Genomic DNA, 18,352 nt, shown 5'->3' on the forward strand with positions numbered 1-18,352 from the left:
ATTCAATTTAATCATATATTAAATAGAAAATAGGCTGAAGATACCATTCCATGTAAAACTATATAAAAACACTAACAGCAGTATTCTTAAAACATTGACACATAAAGACGGAACAAAACAAACTCCGCAATAAATTGAGGGTGATCTTAGGTGATCTAAACAGGTAGGAAAGTTTAACCTTTCTGTTGAAAACCTTGGTTAGAAAAAAATTAACATTGAGAGGTTGTTTGTGTAACTTCCTAAACATGGGTGGCAAATTTTGCGTCAATAACATTTATAATAGAAATTTTGTTCAATTCCATTTTTAATAGAAATTTAAAGCTTACAATCATTGATTTCAATTTGGATTGATATTAGTATTTGATATAAAGCGTTAGACGACATAGGAGATTCCTGCTGATAAAAATCCATAGAATTTAATTTACCCTTTACATAATTCGAATATTACTTTAGGAATATAATACGTAAACTATTGTTTTTTAGAGGAGGAGATAAATAAGAGTTACTTTTATCAACTTGTAGCTTTTATAGTTGAAATCGCACCAGATGTCATTAGACGATATTTTGAATGTTTCGTTCTTCGAGGACAAAGCTTTGAGGATTATTTGTCAACAATACACAAAAAACACATGTTGTTTCACATCTACCAAAAAATGAAATGCTGTGGTTGCGAGGGTTTTCCTGACAACTCAAATCGTCCTAATTTAACAAAAACGCAGTTTTCAGTACTGTACAAAATTGATTCAACGAAGCAAAATCAATCTCATAAAAAATTTCAAAACGGCAAAACAGCACAAGTGTGCATGTGCTCCTGGACGCCACGTTCTGATATCAACACTTCAGTTCTTGATATCTCACTTGCTCACATCGTTATTAAAAGTTGTGGAAAATTTGAACTGGGTGCAGACACGTGGATTGAAACCATTACTGATATCAGAAATGAAATATTTCACAAATCTGATATAAAATCATTGTCAAGAAATGTTTTTGAAAATTCCTGGGAGAAACTTGTAAGTTCTGTTGGTGGTCTAACCAAACTCATTAGTGAAGAATACAGCTCAGAGGTGCAGTATCGTATCGATAAACTAAAGGATCGGGTTATCGTTTCCAGAGTCACACTGAAACTTGAGCATTTGTATAGGGATTACTGGAAACAAAAATGTGCAGAATTAGAGGTATTTTCCATATTATAATTATGCAAGAAATTTAATTTATTGATTTATAAATTTAAAAATTTTCCCCGCTCAACAATTGTTTGTCATCATGAAATATTTGTTATACAATTCGAAATGGATATCCCAACTTAATCTCTTTTTGAGGACATATCCCTTGAGCATGTTTTCTATGAGTGAGTTGTAACGCGTGTCAGTTATGTGGTGAACACTGCTTATCAGTATGCATGTTATAGATCAAATAACTTCAAACCAGGTTTTTGTGAGATAAGTATTGCTTTGTTGTTGTTTTACTACGCAGCGTTTTTTTAAACTATAGAACTGTAGAAAATACATGTTAAATGAACATCTGTTTTCTTTTTGACAGTAGAGTTTCATATCTGCGACATCTTGAATACAATAGTTTGCTAATAAATCAGCATCTCACAGTAAAATTAAATTAAATGGAAAGGTAGAAACACCAACAACAACTTACTGTGGATTGTTTTATTTCCGTGGGGACAAATTTTTGTGGATTGAGGAAAACTTGTATATTTGTAGTTATTTAATTTCAATATTATATAAAATAAGTAATTCGTTGAATTTTTAAGATCATAGTTCCCCTGTACTAACGAAATCCATGAAAATTAGTATCCAACGAATATTATTAAATCCACAGAATATTATACTATTTAATTTTGTTAAAATAGTCATTTTCTTGCATTTGGTGATTTGAACGAATTGTAAACTTCTGCAGTTTACTAAAATAAATTGTTAATCTCGGGAATTGTTTGTACAAAATTGGAAATTAATACACATGATGCAGTTCAATGTAATATCATTTTCTTTTCAATCTTCGTACGATGATAAATGCAAAATGTATATCGTATTTACTGTGACCTTTTATTTTCTAAATTCGCTGAGTCGATAGTGTCTATGTTGTATTTTGCATACCTGGTCTGCTTTTGTCATGTCTTTGTCATTTTAGTTTCAACATATGATTTTTGAATGTCCCTTGGATTTAATTTTGCCTCTCTTTTATGTGCGGTATAACTTTTATCGAAGGGTTTATTTTGGGTTTTGAAAAGAGGACCTTTAAATCAATGTTTCTTCTTAAAAAATAAGAATAACTGCCCTTGGGACAACATTCCATCGAGGTTCAAATGAAGTGGATCTCAGCAATTATAGGCAACAGTGAGCAAAACGTATGCCGAAAAGTACCATTTAAATTCACCGCTATTTCATGTTTAAACAAATTGAAATGAGAAAACCATAGACCTCTAAGTCTGGAAAGGTGATGGCACAAGACAAAATACATAATGCATGAACAGCCGGAACACAACAAACAACTGGAACACAGGCAAAACAAAATAAAAATAATCTTCAAGTATTCATTAACAGTTATTTGAATGAAAATTACAAATAATAGATAGATCCTGTTTTGTAAACTAAACTATCAATCAGTAAAAAATATATGAATTATGGTTAAGAAAGAAACATTAACAGTTCAGAAACAGACAACCAGTTATTAAAAATTGAAACAATAGTCAAAAGGAAATAACCTAGCTAATTCTGATAATTAAATGATATACAATATATCTTTAAATGTTTTAAAACTATTTTAGGTGAACCGAAAAGAAGAAATTGAGGCATTTATGATGTTGTTGGAAGGAACATCAGAAAGCGATCACGAAATGAATTTAATGAAAAGAAAATTAATGAATGTCATGACCAAGATTGGTAATTTATTAGAAAAAAGTATCCATTATATTTTTCATTTTTCATAGTTTGACAGTAATAAATCAGTACATGTCCATTAAAGATTCATTAAAATCTTATTCATTTGACGAAAGCTCTCATGAAAGATTCCATTTATTGTTATAGTTAGGATCTAAATATTTGCTGATATAGCTATACTTGTTTAAAATAAAATTAAAATAAAGTAAAGAAATATCTTTTATGTAAAAGAGAATCTTGTCGTGAAAAACAAATCCAAATGTATTGTGTCTTTGATGAACAATAATTTACAAAGTGTTTTGCTTTAGTGAAAACGAAGCCACATGCATCGATTTAATCATAACACATTTTGTTGCTAGACTTTTTACAAACTGGAATAGAATTTCAGGAATGTGACGTGCTACATTCGTTAATACAAGATTTGCATGTGATAAGTTATCCTCCTCTGAATACAAACATTAATACGTGCACTGGTGTGAAATGTTTAACAGCTAAAACAATGAATAAAAGGCACTTTTCATATTTCATTTATTTTGAAAAATCTTCTATGAACGACCCAACATTCTACTGAATCAAACACAACCCGTTGCAAGAGTTTATGTGATTTGACGGATCCCGGATAGGGACATGCATAGAAAAAAATTATATTGTGCGCACAACTTAAACATCTTGTGCGCACAACTTAAATATATTGTGCGCACAACTGAAATATATTGGGCACACAAAATAATATATTGTGCGTTAAATTCTTTGACCTTATACATGGTACGCGGCTTTATGTCTGCTTTTTAAAGTGACAGAATGGAGAAATGCATAACAGCACTTTTGGAAAAAAAGATTATCGCTGCATTTGTATCAGCAACTGACATGAATACTAATCAAGCTACGTTTATTTCATCTGAAACTGGATTAATTAACATATGTGATGTCAGCTGGTACTTTATATCAGTGTTAATTAGAACGGTTTGAAACAGACTTGACAATATAGGAAGGACACTATCGCACTTATGCAGACTTTGATAGTATTGTTTTACCTGTTTTCTTGTAACAAATTTAAAACTACTATTTGCACTTATGCAATAAAATTTATGTCAAGATTTTAATTATGTAAATTGACATAAGACTGACATGTTGCTAAATTCACGACTTGGATTTTGTTATGCCCCGTGGACGATATAGATGGTCATTATATTTATAATTTTTTACGTCCGTCTATCCGTCCGTCTCTGTTTATGATAAATGTTTTGGTCATAGTTTATGATGCCGTTTAAGTGTTATAAACTTAAACGCATTTATCATTGTTTATATATTTGGTTTCTCTAAAGATATCATTGTAAAAGAGAAGAGTAAGTCAAATAAACTGAAAACTGAGTACACGCACAAAATCTTTATCAATGATGACTATGTAGGATCATGATTAAGTACGGTTTTACCCCAGAATGTTCTTTTCCTTATTGAAATGTGACGGTGTGAAGAATCTTAAGAAATTCACTTTGATGTAATGATTAAATAAAGATAAAACTGAGTACAGATATAAATCTGCAATATTAGTGCCAACGAGACAGCTCATAATTTTATGAGTGTGACTGTTCCTCTGGTATCTTTCGCCCTTTTTTAATTAAAAGTCAATAAGTATAAGTCATAGTACGGTCTTCATCACGGAGTGTTAGATCACAACACACTGCAAACTATAAAAGTCCCCATAATGACTATAACAAAACGCTAAACAGATATGAACCACACCAATAAATGACAATCACTGAACAACAAGCTCCCGACATAGTCTAGTATGCTTATTATGATTTAATTTTTTTTAAGATTTGTGTACAAATGTTTCAGGTCAAGTTTAGTTTCATTCTGATTAATAGAAGATAGGACAATAGGTCACTGATAACTATGTTTGATGTTAATCGATTTCATTATACAATTTTACAGAATGTTGTTCGTAAACAACCAAAATAGCTCTAACCCTATTGTCATTATTAAACTCTGGACAATTGACACAGATAATCGTGGGAATATGTTTATAATTAAAATGTATGTAGCAATGTATTGTTTTATCAAAGTAAATTCACAAAATCCGAACACACGTTTATGATAAGCGGGTATATTTTTTTTTGTCATTTTTATTTTGTCTTTTTCTTTCATTTCGTTTAGATAACCTACACTCTGAAGTGGATAAAGTGTCGGTGAATGTGTTTGGCAATTATGATGTCTTAAAGATTACGAATGAAACAAACTTGCATCAGCAATACAGTGGTAATGATAAACCGCATACTATATATTTTATGGTCAAACAGTTGAAACCAGTCTGCATGGTTTAAATGATAAAAACAGTTTACAATTCATTTATCGCTTTAAAGATAAAACAACAACTATTATTGACAATAACTTAATAATTTTAAAGTTCGGAAAAATTCAAATGTGGTACTAAATACTCATTTTTACTGAAACATTTAAAAAAAATCTTTGTTTTGGTGCATAATCTTTTTTGAATAACAACAATCAAATTATTCGAAACACTTTTATTAAATTGGATTATTTGCAGTTGATGAGTTTATCCCTGTCCTTATGCAACTACAAGTACCAAACACATGGGATAGTGTAAAAATTGAGGAGTCCATTGAGACCATCCGAACCAGCATGATGTCACTATCAGCAGACATACAAATCAGCACATGTTTAGATAACAGTTTAACATTTCTAACTACAATTCTTCAAAATTTGACGAAAAATAAAAGTAAATTCAAACAAGAGATACATCATATCCTGATGCAGCTATTTAAAGAATCAGAAATAGATACAGATATACCTGCTTCTGTTTCCCTGTGTCTTTCAGCTTATACTTCTTCTGAAAGTAAGTGATATGCTTAATTCTCAACCATATCAAACACTAGTGTCAAATATGTTTATTTTTTATTTCTTTTCCAGAAAAAAAGTCCAGATACCTGCATCCTTTTTTAAAATGCTTGCCGATTTATTAGACCAAAACAGAACCAAAAACAGAACTCAATGAAAAATTGAAAAGGAAAAGTCCTTTACCAATATCTAAATTAAAAATATCAATCACTTCAAACGAATAAAAAAAATGTTATATTCCCAATTTGGTGCAGACATTTCCTTATGTAGAATATAGTGGATTAAACCTGGTTTATAACTACAATGTAGATAAACCTCTCACTATGTGACAGCCATATATCATTCCAATAATAATAACATCAATGTGTGAGTCAAAGAAACATATTTGATAAGTCTAATTGTTATAATTGAGGTACAACAGTCAACAGTGTGTTACGATTTAAATAACTATACAAAAAACAAATGCCTATTTAAATAACGAATAAAAGGCATATATACACTTTACTAACAAAGTAAATAAGTGAAAATAAAAAATAAAAATAAAAAAATAACCAAAGAACAATAACACAGTTGCAGAATGTATAAATACCTAGATACGTCAAAAATGGACTATATAGTAAAGGTTTTTATAAACAAAGACCAAATAAAAGAACACCATAATCCATGTTTAAGATGTTTAACACAATCTATATCAATAACTCATACTTCAAGGGCATCCTTTGTGTTGTTGAAACGGAATCTGTAGTTGGTATCTTCTGATTATTTTGTTTTAAAAAAAGAACAATACGATCTACGACATAACTCTAGTTCATCCAGTGTCTGAAAAGGCAATGGTGACGTTTAATAAGGTTAATGAATTCCGAATGCGTTAGGAAATGTATATACCATATGCAGTTGAAAGGTAATAATGCTACTACAGTGATGGCAATGTATAATTTGAGTACTAAGTATCTCGTTTGTAATGGGTTTTGGCACTGAGAAACCAACCACTGATGTCAAATTTGATTATATGCAATAACATTGGTCGGAGAGAGCAGTGTCTGTTTCTTAAATTTATTGATGTACAATGTAAGTCATAATTTGTAAAAACCGGAATATTAGAAATTATATCCAAAAATTGTATGAAGATATATAACATTACATAATGGTACGTACTTTTTCCGTCAATGTGCTTGCTTCCAATTGATTTTAAGAAAAAATTACCAACTTGAAATTATAAACACTTTAAAAGAGGGACGTACGATACCAGAGACAGTCAAACTCATAAATCGAAAATAAACTGACAACGCCTGGCTGAAAATGAAAGAAGACAAAGAGATAAACAATGTAACACATGACACAACATAGAAAACTAAAGAATAAACAACACGAACCCCATCAAAAACTAGGGGTGATCCCAGATGCTCCGGAAAGGGTAGGTCAATCCTACTCCACATGTGGCACCCGTCGTGTTGTTTATCTTAAAACACATCCGGTAAATAGTATAATCCGGTAGGTCCCATTCATTTAAATTGTATAAGTATTTTCAAATACAAATCAAGATTACAAGTCAGAAGGAAACACCTGTTTATTTTTGCGCAAATCCAGACTTTTTATGGTGTTTTTGCTTTTTTCTGTAGCTGTGTGTTGTTGATATTTATGGATGTCCAAAAAAAATCCTTACGAATGACACCTCACCTTGTTGATGATTTAGAAGTACCAAAAAGATCCTTGAAATCCCCTTTAAACACGAAACTTATTCTTTAAATTCTGTGTATTAAAATAGAAATTCAAACCTATGTATTATTATGTTCTGCATACAACTTACAACTGAAATAGGGGTAATACTTTTTTAAATTATGACTTTCTTTCTGGACTTTTGTAGGGCCCGTGTGATCTCATAGCGCAGTTATATCTAAATTGTTTTATATTAAATGTGACCCAGTAGAGTAATCGTTAATCCTATTTTTTTCATTTTTTAATGTCCATTATGTTCTATAATTCTTACACGATGTTTCCTTTTCTGACCTGTTGATTACTTTTCTTTTCATCCACGTGTGGTTCGTTTAATTTTCATTGGTCGAAATTTTATTATGACGTAAACATTCTAGCTTTTCTTTGCATTTCTTACTGCGACTATGCCCCTGGTCTACGTCGCTAAGAAAATAAACACATATGTTTGCAGATAGTACAAAAACAAGTATTGATTTTTCATATCTTTTTAAACCCATCAACGAAAATGATTTCACCCTATCTATATAAACCATATAATTGTCGTCGCCCTTCAAATGATATTGTCTATTCTTTTCTTGTAACTTTGATTATGTCATAAATTGTTTGGACTCGGATATATTGTTTCCTTTTTTTCGTATGTTTTATTGAAGAACATGTATTGTCCTCAAGGCCACACTTGAGTTACATTAATTGCATATCAGACAAATTATTGAACATCGTAAATGCCCCATCATTTCTAAATTCCTAAATATATTTTAATTATTATCCTTTTATTTCAGGAATATTACAGACAAAATTTAAATTACAACTGAAGAGAAATTTCGAAGAAGCAGGGTCCCGTATCGCTGACTGTCTTCCAATGGAAAATGGTGAAGTAGTTTTTCTTGTCAAAACAGAGCACATGGGTTGCAAACTGTACATGCGTGATGAAAAATTATCTGAAATTCAGCAGAAATCGGTTTCAATAGATTCTCAAAATATTTTGATCTTTGGTACAGACAATGTAGCTATTTTAGCAAAACGTTGTTTGACTATGATAAACATATGTACTGGTTTACATACAGGAGAAATTCCACTTCCAGAGGACAACACTTTAGCAGTTTCCAATGGCAACAAAGAATTTATATTTTACACCAATAAGTCTTTGTCATTCATCAATTGTCAAGGGAAAATTGTTCGAAATATTTATATCGCGTGCGAAAAATGTTACTTAATTCACACAACTACCAAGTTAGTTTATCTCTTTTCTAAGAATAATGAATTGTTGGTGTGTACAAAAGATGGACAAGAAATGCAAAGGCATAGTCTTCCTGAAAAGGTATGTTCTTGTACAACAGCACCTGATGGTGGTTTGATAGCAGTCAGTAACAGTAGTTCCGTATACTACATGGATGCTGATGGATTTATCTGGTCACTTATCCAGTCTGATTTCGAACCAATGACAAATATACATATTGTTAGTTTCTGTCTTCGAACTAAGACGTTAATGTTTTGCCACGGATTTGATGATGTTTCTCTTTATGTGTATGAAAATGTAGAATAAACCGTCTTGCTACACAAAAAAGAATCTGTTTTTTTCTGCATATCGTACTACGGTGATTTTTGTTTACCAAAACAGTTAAGGTGGCTGGGGCGTCTTAATTAAAACTGATAGAATTTTTTGATAACTTGTCAAGATAAAGCTTTTATCATGCTTTTTTCAAAACTGTATTAAAAAGTATGGGTCACCGGACTTTTTTTCACGCTACAGGTTGCGCAAAATTGTCAGATTTTGTATAGATTATTCATGGAAAATTAAATTTTGTGTGATAAAACGAAAACGTACTATAAGAACTTTAAGATAAAATGTGAGAATATTGCTCTTATAACATGCTTTCAAATAAGCAAAAGAAAAAATGGGGTCACCGAACTTGTTTTCTTGCTACATATCAAAATAGGTAAATTCATAACACTTTCTATTGTAAAATTTACTTTATTGGAGTTATCTCCCCTTATTTGGCAAAGTTTGAAAAAATCTAATCAAACACAAACAAGGCGTTTTTACAAAATTACAACTGCAGTTATGTTAAAACACACAATTTTCTATATTTATATCAAAAGTCTTTTACATAATTTACATACAACTCTCAAAATTTGCACATTTCATCAAATATATAGACCAAAGATATCTGCTTATTTGAAATCCAAGATGGAGGAAGACACCCGAGCCACCTTAATGCACACCACACTAAACACTACATCATAAAAATAACATGGTAAATGATAATGATTTTGATTGTTTTGTTTACGTAAACTTAGAAATAAATATTGCAGAATAACACTTTTACTGACAGATATTTTTACAAGCGTTTTTTTCTACTGTGTAGGATTGTGAGTGTCAAAATGTTTCCTAAAATTGATACTTTTGAATGTTTTACCGTCAAAAATTTCTCAAATATTATAACATTCGTAAATTAACTGTTTGGTTCTGCTTAGCCAAAATTTGATCTCCGACCACGTTCATAGTTTTTGGTATTTCTCTCTTTATTTCCTTGCATATATCGTTTCATTTGTGAACTATTCATGTTGTCTTTTCTTTTAACTCATTAAGGTGGTACCCAACACTTTAACTAAAATAAATTTGGCTCGTTTAATTTTCTTAAAATTTTGACAAAGTATTAACTTTGACCAATTGACAAAAATATAAAAAAATCAAAAAGTTAGAACCAACCGTTTTATCAGAAAAATTACACTGGTTATATAGCAGTTTGACAAACACTTATTTTGATCATTGAGAAGCTTAATATTACCTTAACAACACAAAGTAAATAAAACGTTAAGCTGATTTTACAGAGTTGTCTCCCTGTAGTGTTAGGTACCACCTTAAGTACCACTAGGTGCATATTTTTCTATATCTCCGTTATACCATATCTAAATACATGTATTAGGATGACTTCATTTTACAGTTTGATCGAACCATGCAATAGCTCGGTCACTTAAACAAAAACTTATTTAACTGTTTCGCGGATTGTAAGAAATTGTTGTATGTACATCTTTTTTTATATGTGTGACATTTTGTTTTGTTTAACTAGTTAAACATACTGGATAATAATCACGTATTGAAAGTTTAGCAACATATCATTGTAGTATCAAGTCCATATTGGCACATGCATTCGAACTCATGTAATTTTCAATGCCCTATCAAGAATATTATGATAAGATATACAAGCCATGGAATATAGTATTAACTATGCTAGCTACAAGAGATATTCTCCATATCCAGCCGCTGCTGGAATGTTGCTATATATATTAATAGAAAGTTCACAATTGAGAAACTGTTATCATCTCTTTTGTCGTAAAGTGATGTTCTAAATAAACCTTCATTGTTAATTTCTGAGTGTAATTCAAGATATTAATTGACTGTATTTGTTGTATCAAAATAAAGAAATGATTCAGAACGTTTATGAGATTTCTTCAGTATGTGTTTGTTACCTCAATGTGTCTTATCGGTGGATTAAGGGCATACGATACAGATTTGATTCCGTATTTACAATTTGATGAAAATTTCCATATAGGGTATTTTTTCCGGATTTGTGACCGTATTTTTCCTTTAGAAAGAAAAACATAACTTTTTTGTTTTACAAGATAAACACAAATTGTTTTTTTTGGAAAATAATATGTAATTTCTGTATTTTATAAGCATCATAAAAATTTATGCACTTTTTAGTCAGAAATAACTCGCATTTATCAAATGGTTATGAAATAAAAACAAAAACGTCTTTTTTGCTGTATATTATCGAAATAAAAAAAAAAAGAGTTTTACACGATTTGGTCCTCATCATCTCTCTGCAAAATGAAACAAAATGTCGTTTTAAAACATAGGGGTCCATGCACTCGTTTTCAAATTAAATCAGTTTGAATGATAAAAATCAATCGAAAAATGCACTTTTCTCGATATGTCACAATTTGACGTCGCGAAAAATAACATTTAACGTTAGCAACGTCATAACCTCCCCTGAAACTGTATCGTATGGCCTTAATGCGCTATCAACACCGATAAAACATTGTTAAATGTACAAATGATACACTTCTTCGTAAACAGTAGTTTCAGAGTTTCGAAATATAATTGTTACAAAACTATAAAAGTCCCATGTTAGACCGACAACAATGACCAAACAAGCAGAAATATAAAAAAAAACTCACTCAACTTGTCAGAATTCAAATAAAAACACTGGCACATTTATAAATGATGTAGAGTTAGTTTTAATTAAGTTTGTATGTGGTCCATCCAGCCTTGTTACAAGAATGGGATAACAATTTACTGACAGCGGTGAGTTCATCATGTGTCATGGTACTGTAGGTCATAGTTGTGTCATCTACCATTGTAATAAGTTTTGTCTGAAATTAATACATAAATGTTGTAATATTGATGTCTGCTCTTCTGTGTCATAATAACAAGCTTTAAATACGAATTGATAGTATATAATTAATGGAACTTATTTATTATGGTAAGTAGAAAAATGTCAGACCAGTGTCCTTACTGTTGAGGTTTAAAAAGGGAAATTTGGTTATAAATTCTCTCTAGATTATTTTAGACCTTTTTTTCTTTTAAAACTATTAGAAAAAAGATATGGATTTTATAAGAGTTTAAGAAATAGCTTTAAGAACTATATATATGTAATGAAATAATGAAAAGAGAATGGTTGTCCTGACAAAATCGTTGACCTACATTGATTTGAGAAGTCGAGAAGATTACAAATATCTGACAAAAAGTCAAAAACAAGAAAAAGGAACATCCTTTAATGTTTAGAAAGGAATACATCGACTAACACCTTTGAAAACAATAGTAGGAGGGACATAATTTCAATCATTTACTTCATCAAAAAGTTTAATCAGAGCGAAGAATGTATTGCTTCACTTAGTCAATGATCAATTAAATCACATAAACTAGCGATTAAGAACTTCAAAATCCGTCTTATTGAATGGGGGCCCTATTTCAGGATAAAACAGAATTACAATAACATGAAAAGATCGTGATTCATATGCTGTCAGGCATATATTGAGATCCCCAATTTCATGGGGGAAAATAGTGTGGAAAATAGATGACAAAACAAATATTCTGAACCCAGAGTATCCATATCCTTAATTTTATAATAAAATTAAAAATAAAAAAATAGTTTGATTGAAAGTGTTTAAAAACGAGGGAAAACAACTAAGGAAAGATATCTACTCAAAATGGCCGAAGTCACCGGGTATATCAATGAAATACTTATTTTTGCCATTTCATCTGGAACGTTATTAAATAAAGGCAACAGTAGTATACCGCTGTTCAAAACTCATAAATCCATGGACAAAAAACAAAATCGGGGTAACAAACCAAAACCGAACGAAACGCATTAAATATAAGAGGAGAACAACGACACAACACCGAAACGCAACACACACAGAAACGAACCAAGCATCAGACAAAACACCACGAGAATAACAAATATAACATGAAAACCAAATACATGAATTTGGGATAGACAAGTACGGTGCCAGGTCTTATCTCAATATCTCAAAAATAAGAGGAAACACAAACAACTCAACGTTAAAATGCAACACACAGAAAAACGAACAATAATATAACAATGACCATCTTCCTGACTTGGTACAGGACACTTTCCAAGGGGAATAAAAGTGGTGGGTTGAACCTGGTTTTATGGCATGCCAAACCTCGCACTTTAATGGCTAAGTTAAATACAACATTGAAATGACAACATAATATTACAGGAATACAATACAAATAAATAGGAGAACATATTAGACAAAGAAAAACATGATTGATAGATAACAAAAAGCATCAGGTTTAAAATTCAATACGCCAAAAACGCGCCTTGTCCACACAAGACTCACCAGTGACGCCCAGATATAAAAGATCGAAAGTGAAAAAAGTACAAAGTTATACAGCACTGAAGATCAAAAGTTGAAAAGGTTTCGCCAAATACGGCATTGTTTTTATGCCCAGGATAAGAACATTCTCATTATATAGAACAATTCATTCTATTGCAAACAGTAAATTTTATCAAATGAATATGAAAGAGATATACACAAAGAAACTGAAGTATTAACTAATTACAGAAAACTAAACCTGAATACATAACGCCTAGATATAAAAGATCGAACGTGAAAAAGGTACAAAGTTGTACAGCACTGAAGATCAAAAGTTGAAAAGGTTTTGACAAATACGGCATTGTTTTTATGCACGAGATAAGAGCATCCTTATTATATAGAACACTTAATGCTATTGCAAACAGTAAATTTTAACAAATGAATACGAAAAAGATATACATAATGAAACTAAAGTATTAACTAATTACAGAAAACTAAACCCGAGTTTATCACAAAATAGACACACATCCGAATCAGTCCAGGCGTCAACGTAATTAAAAAAACATGTGACGTCACATACGATGGCGAAAAGGCAGAAACGTTATGCCACATAAAAACTGTATTGTGATAATTGAGAAGTTAAAACTGGTAACAAATAATTTGATAATTTGAAAAAGAACTATTGCAAATAATCATACCTCAAGTAAATGGAGACCATGAGTTGTATGTACATCAGCTGACTCTGTGCCAGCCATGGTGTAAAGATAACATTTATGATGGGTCATGGCAGCCATAATATGCTGAAAATATATAAATGATAACATATATATATAACGGTATTCGTTGTATCATTTTTGTTTATCAATGTAATTTTCATACGATAGATTATATATTTAACAGTTATTTTGTGTTCAGTTTCAATTCAGGGAACCATGAATCTGTTATAACCGCTTGTTGGTATTTCATATTGTATTTATATGAGTTCCCTTAGGTCCGTGAGTTGTATCAATTTTTGAAATTTTTATTGTAAACTTTGTGTTGATCCGGTAAGCGATACCTTTATCAACTGATTGTATGCAACTTTTAAATTTATATCCCGTTGCGTATTAAGTACAAATGATAAAATTTGTATTTTTGGACAATGTAATAGTATTGTGTTATCTTACAATTTAGCCGTGACACTTCTACATTATCAGACGTTGTGTATCAATTGTATGGTTAAATAAATCAATATTGCTTCAACCTCGAATGAGGATCACAAAATTAATTGTGTTGTTAACCATATTCTAGTTTGTTATATAGATCTCTGAATTGGTTATACCTCAGGCATAGATAACCTTAGCTGTATTTGGCAAAACTTTTAGGAATTTTGGTCTTCAATGCTCTTCAACTTCGTACTTTATTTGGCCTGTTTAACCTTTATTTGGATTCGAGCGTCACTGATGAGTCTTTTGTGGACGAAACGCGCGTCTGGCGTATATAATTAATTCAGTCCTGGTATCTTTGATGAGTTTATATACGCAAGTTATGATATAAAACATTAAACGGTTGTTAACGTAATAGTTTTGTAAATCAAACAGTTTTCTAATAAGAGAAATACGAGACCTGTGGAATCGTTTTGTATTCCATGAAAAGAAAAGGAAAAGTTGTATTGCTATGCCTGATTTTTGTATAATTATAGTTGGTTTATTGCAGAGGGGGTACATGACCTTCATCGGGACTCTGGGATCGGGTGTTTTTAAGCTCGGAATTACAGATTTGACCCTTTCGGGATCCGAGAATGTTTTTTTCGAAATTCGGGTTTCCGGGATTTCAATTTATTGTTCGGAATCCCGGGAGCTCGTGTTTTTAAGCCCGGTTTTTCGGGATCAGGACCCCTCATACCCCCTCATTGTAGGATAACAAACAAAGATCCTACCGATGTCAACACATTCTCTTAAACATAAGATTTACTTACAGAATGAGGATCATATTTGAAACCGAATACCTCTGTCACTGCAGATTCATGTGTTGGACGTGTTCCATGGTGATGATGATGCTTTGTACTATGTGGTGCCATTGTTGTAGCGGCAAGAGACTGAAATTAGATATACAACAAAACATTTTATGATTCATTTCACCTTTAACGTATCGTAGATGGATGGCTAGATTTACATGTTCAGTTTAAGATTAAATGCTTATTCCCGACGAGAACGATCATAATTATGAATACTGCTTTGTAGCAGACCGACACGCTAACGCCGGGTTTTCAACGTGTTAGTTCACAAGCTAAGAATCGGCTTTAAGAAATGTCACTTATCTTGAAACATTATTTTAACACTGATTCGACCCGTCTTTGTTGTAGCTCCTTAATCCCGGTTGAGCAGCGGAAAAGCTGCCGATTTCAATATTAACACCTTTGGTTTGACCTTCTACATGTGTTGTCATGAGAAACGGAATACAATATTTTAATATAAAATTGAGAATGGAAATTTAAGAATGTGCCAAAGAGACAACAACCCGACCCTAGAACAGACAACAGCAGTAGGTCTTCAATGCAGCGAGAAATTCCCGCACTCAAGAATTAGTACAATACTTTTAAGGATGAACAAGAATATATAAAATATCATTCAGTCAGGAATATGACAGTTCTTGTCTATTCGTTTTTGATGCGTTTTGTTATTTGATTTTGCCATGTGATTATGGACTTTCCGTTTTGATTTTCCTCTGAGTTCAGTATTTTTGTGAATTTACTTTTTCCCATCTCAAACTATTATACTGTTTATGTTAAATAAACATCAAAATCTAGGTCACAATGCTTATTCGGCTTTCTTATTTTTTTAAAGCTTACATCGTAATAAGCATGTGTCTAAAGTTGCAAATTTGATCTACCAAAACTCATGCTATAAAAGGTATAAACAAAATTACCATATTTTTGTACATTTTATATCATATACAATATTTTTGTTCGTGTTATAACATACACAAAACCGCAACATGTGAAAGACATGTATACTAACACATCAATCATTGTTTTTCCTTATTTAGAAAATAGAATTATTGAAAGTGAGCGGTGTCCTTGTGTAAAACAGACTAATTTTACACAAAGGATGTTTTAGTTGGTGTGATAGAATACTAAATACTGAACGCTCAGATTAATTTAACAATTAATCTTACCTGTCCGACAAAGAAACAGATCAACAGTACAAGCATCATTGTGTTTATTTTCCAAAACTCAATTACTACATGAAATGGTTTGTAAGGACAAGACTATATATATATATATATATATAGGTTGTTCTAAATTCATATCTAGATCGTGAACAAGATAAAATTTCAGGTTGTATAACTAAACTATGTAATAAACATTCCGATAAGGCGTGAAAGATCCATACGGTCGATTTACTGAAATACCTTGTCTCACTTGAAAGTTCTATTGACACCGTTATTTTAAGCCGAATTGCAACGAACTTTGGTGAAGAACAGAAATGTCGTTTGCTGGTATTCAAGTCAATATTTGACATGTTTAAACCATATGTTCACCATTAGAAAAATAGTTTACTTGAAAATACCCCATTTGATATTGATAACTATGATAACGAAAACTAAAAAATGGGAACAATTATTTATCAACGTTTCTTTTCTCTCTCTCTTTTTTGTCGATGATATTTTTGGGCAATAAAAGTCCCCGATATGACAATATGTAAAACAATTTAAATGAGTGAGCAACTTTAATGATAAAGCAGTTATTGAAAAACAAATGTGGCAGACAGAAACACACGACAACTACGTTGCACTGATTTATCATCCCGACATTAGACAGCCATACAAAAGCTTTGTTTCTTCATCAATATATTGCACGCCATACAAAAAGTGTGTGAGATTTAAATATGTTTTTGAGAGTTTAAATCTTCCTTTACCAGGACAGTAGAGTAGCTGCATATGATAAGAATAACTAAACAGTTCGCCGCTGTTCAAAAGTCATAAATCGAAGGAATACAACTCTGGGTTACATACTAAAACCGGGGGACGCACATTAAATATAAAGGGAAAACAACGAAATAATAGGAACATTAAAGTGCAACAACAAACAAACGACAGCGAATCAAACATAGTAACGAACTATTAGATAACAATCGCTATATTTCTGACTTGGTACAGGACATTTCCAGAAAAAAAATATGTGGCTTGTCAAACCTCGCGCTTTATGATAATGTTAAATATACCGACAAAATGCTAACATTGCATGACAGGAATACTCTGCAATTAAGTGCAAGAACACTCAATACAAAGAAATACACAAATAAATAATATAATAGTACATTATTTTGACACGTTAAACACAGGATAACAAAGAAGACCTTAATTTAATGTAGGACAGTACACAAAAACAGCATAACAGAATATAATAGTTGGTTAGAAACTGCTAAATACCATATGATACAGTTTTGATTCAGTGGTGGTTTTAGTGAATATGTTCATTCAAGTTATTTTTCATCTCGTCAATTCAGTATGTTAAAACATATTCATTCGTTTGCTACTATTAATGATAAAATGGGTCGAAATTTCTAGCTGCCTTTAACTAAAAAAGTTGGATTCTTGGAAATTTCTATCCTTAAGATAGATATACATATTTTGTTTTGCTTCAAAAGATAGATACAAGCGAATTTGTTTTGGTGAAATAATTTGGAATATCTCATTTTCCTAAGTATGCTAAGCCTAAAGATAAACCATTTTTATGAATTTTCATTTGTTGCAGTACATTATCTCATCTAAACAAATTTCATCGGTAATTTGTTCATAACAATTAGTAGAAATAATTCATTATTAAACTAAATGTCAACACAACACAGGGATTCATGAACTCGTTTTCAAGCTATGTCGTCAAAGAAGTCTGTTTTCTAAATATCTTGTATATGTCCCAGCGTGAAAACAACATGAAAATATTAGGAACGTCATTACGTCCCCTGTATTTGTATCATATCCTTGTAAGAAAAAGTCACCGTTCTAAAAGTAGTTGCAGTTATTTAAAGCTCCTCCAAAACCAATTATAACTAATAAAC

General features: G+C 31.3%; 2 protein-coding genes across 2 annotated transcripts; one reads left to right on the forward strand and one right to left on the reverse strand.

Moving 5' to 3' along the window:
• Nucleotides 1-489: 489 nt before the first annotated feature.
• Nucleotides 490-9,073, forward strand: LOC134686156 (uncharacterized). Its single transcript, XM_063545830.1, has 5 exons — nt 490-1,175; nt 2,777-2,891; nt 5,046-5,147; nt 5,437-5,745; nt 8,240-9,073. Exons 1-5 carry the CDS (start codon nt 630-632, stop codon nt 9,001-9,003), a joined length of 1,836 nt encoding a protein of 611 aa, XP_063401900.1. The 5' UTR covers nt 490-629; the 3' UTR covers nt 9,004-9,073.
• Nucleotides 9,074-11,680: 2,607 nt separating this feature from the next.
• On the reverse strand, nt 11,681-16,570 carry LOC134687187 (uncharacterized). The gene is made up of 4 exons (XM_063547279.1): nt 16,467-16,570; nt 15,268-15,387; nt 14,009-14,110; nt 11,681-11,837 (listed from the first exon to the last, which is right to left on the reverse strand). The coding sequence occupies exons 1-4, from the start codon at nt 16,503-16,505 to the stop codon at nt 11,703-11,705; spliced, it is 396 nt and encodes a 131-aa protein (XP_063403349.1). The 5' UTR covers nt 16,506-16,570; the 3' UTR covers nt 11,681-11,702.
• Nucleotides 16,571-18,352: the final 1,782 nt, after the last annotated feature.

Source organism: Mytilus trossulus, chromosome 10, assembly GCF_036588685.1.
Source record: "Mytilus trossulus isolate FHL-02 chromosome 10, PNRI_Mtr1.1.1.hap1, whole genome shotgun sequence".
NCBI lineage: Eukaryota > Metazoa > Mollusca > Bivalvia > Mytilida > Mytilidae > Mytilus > Mytilus trossulus.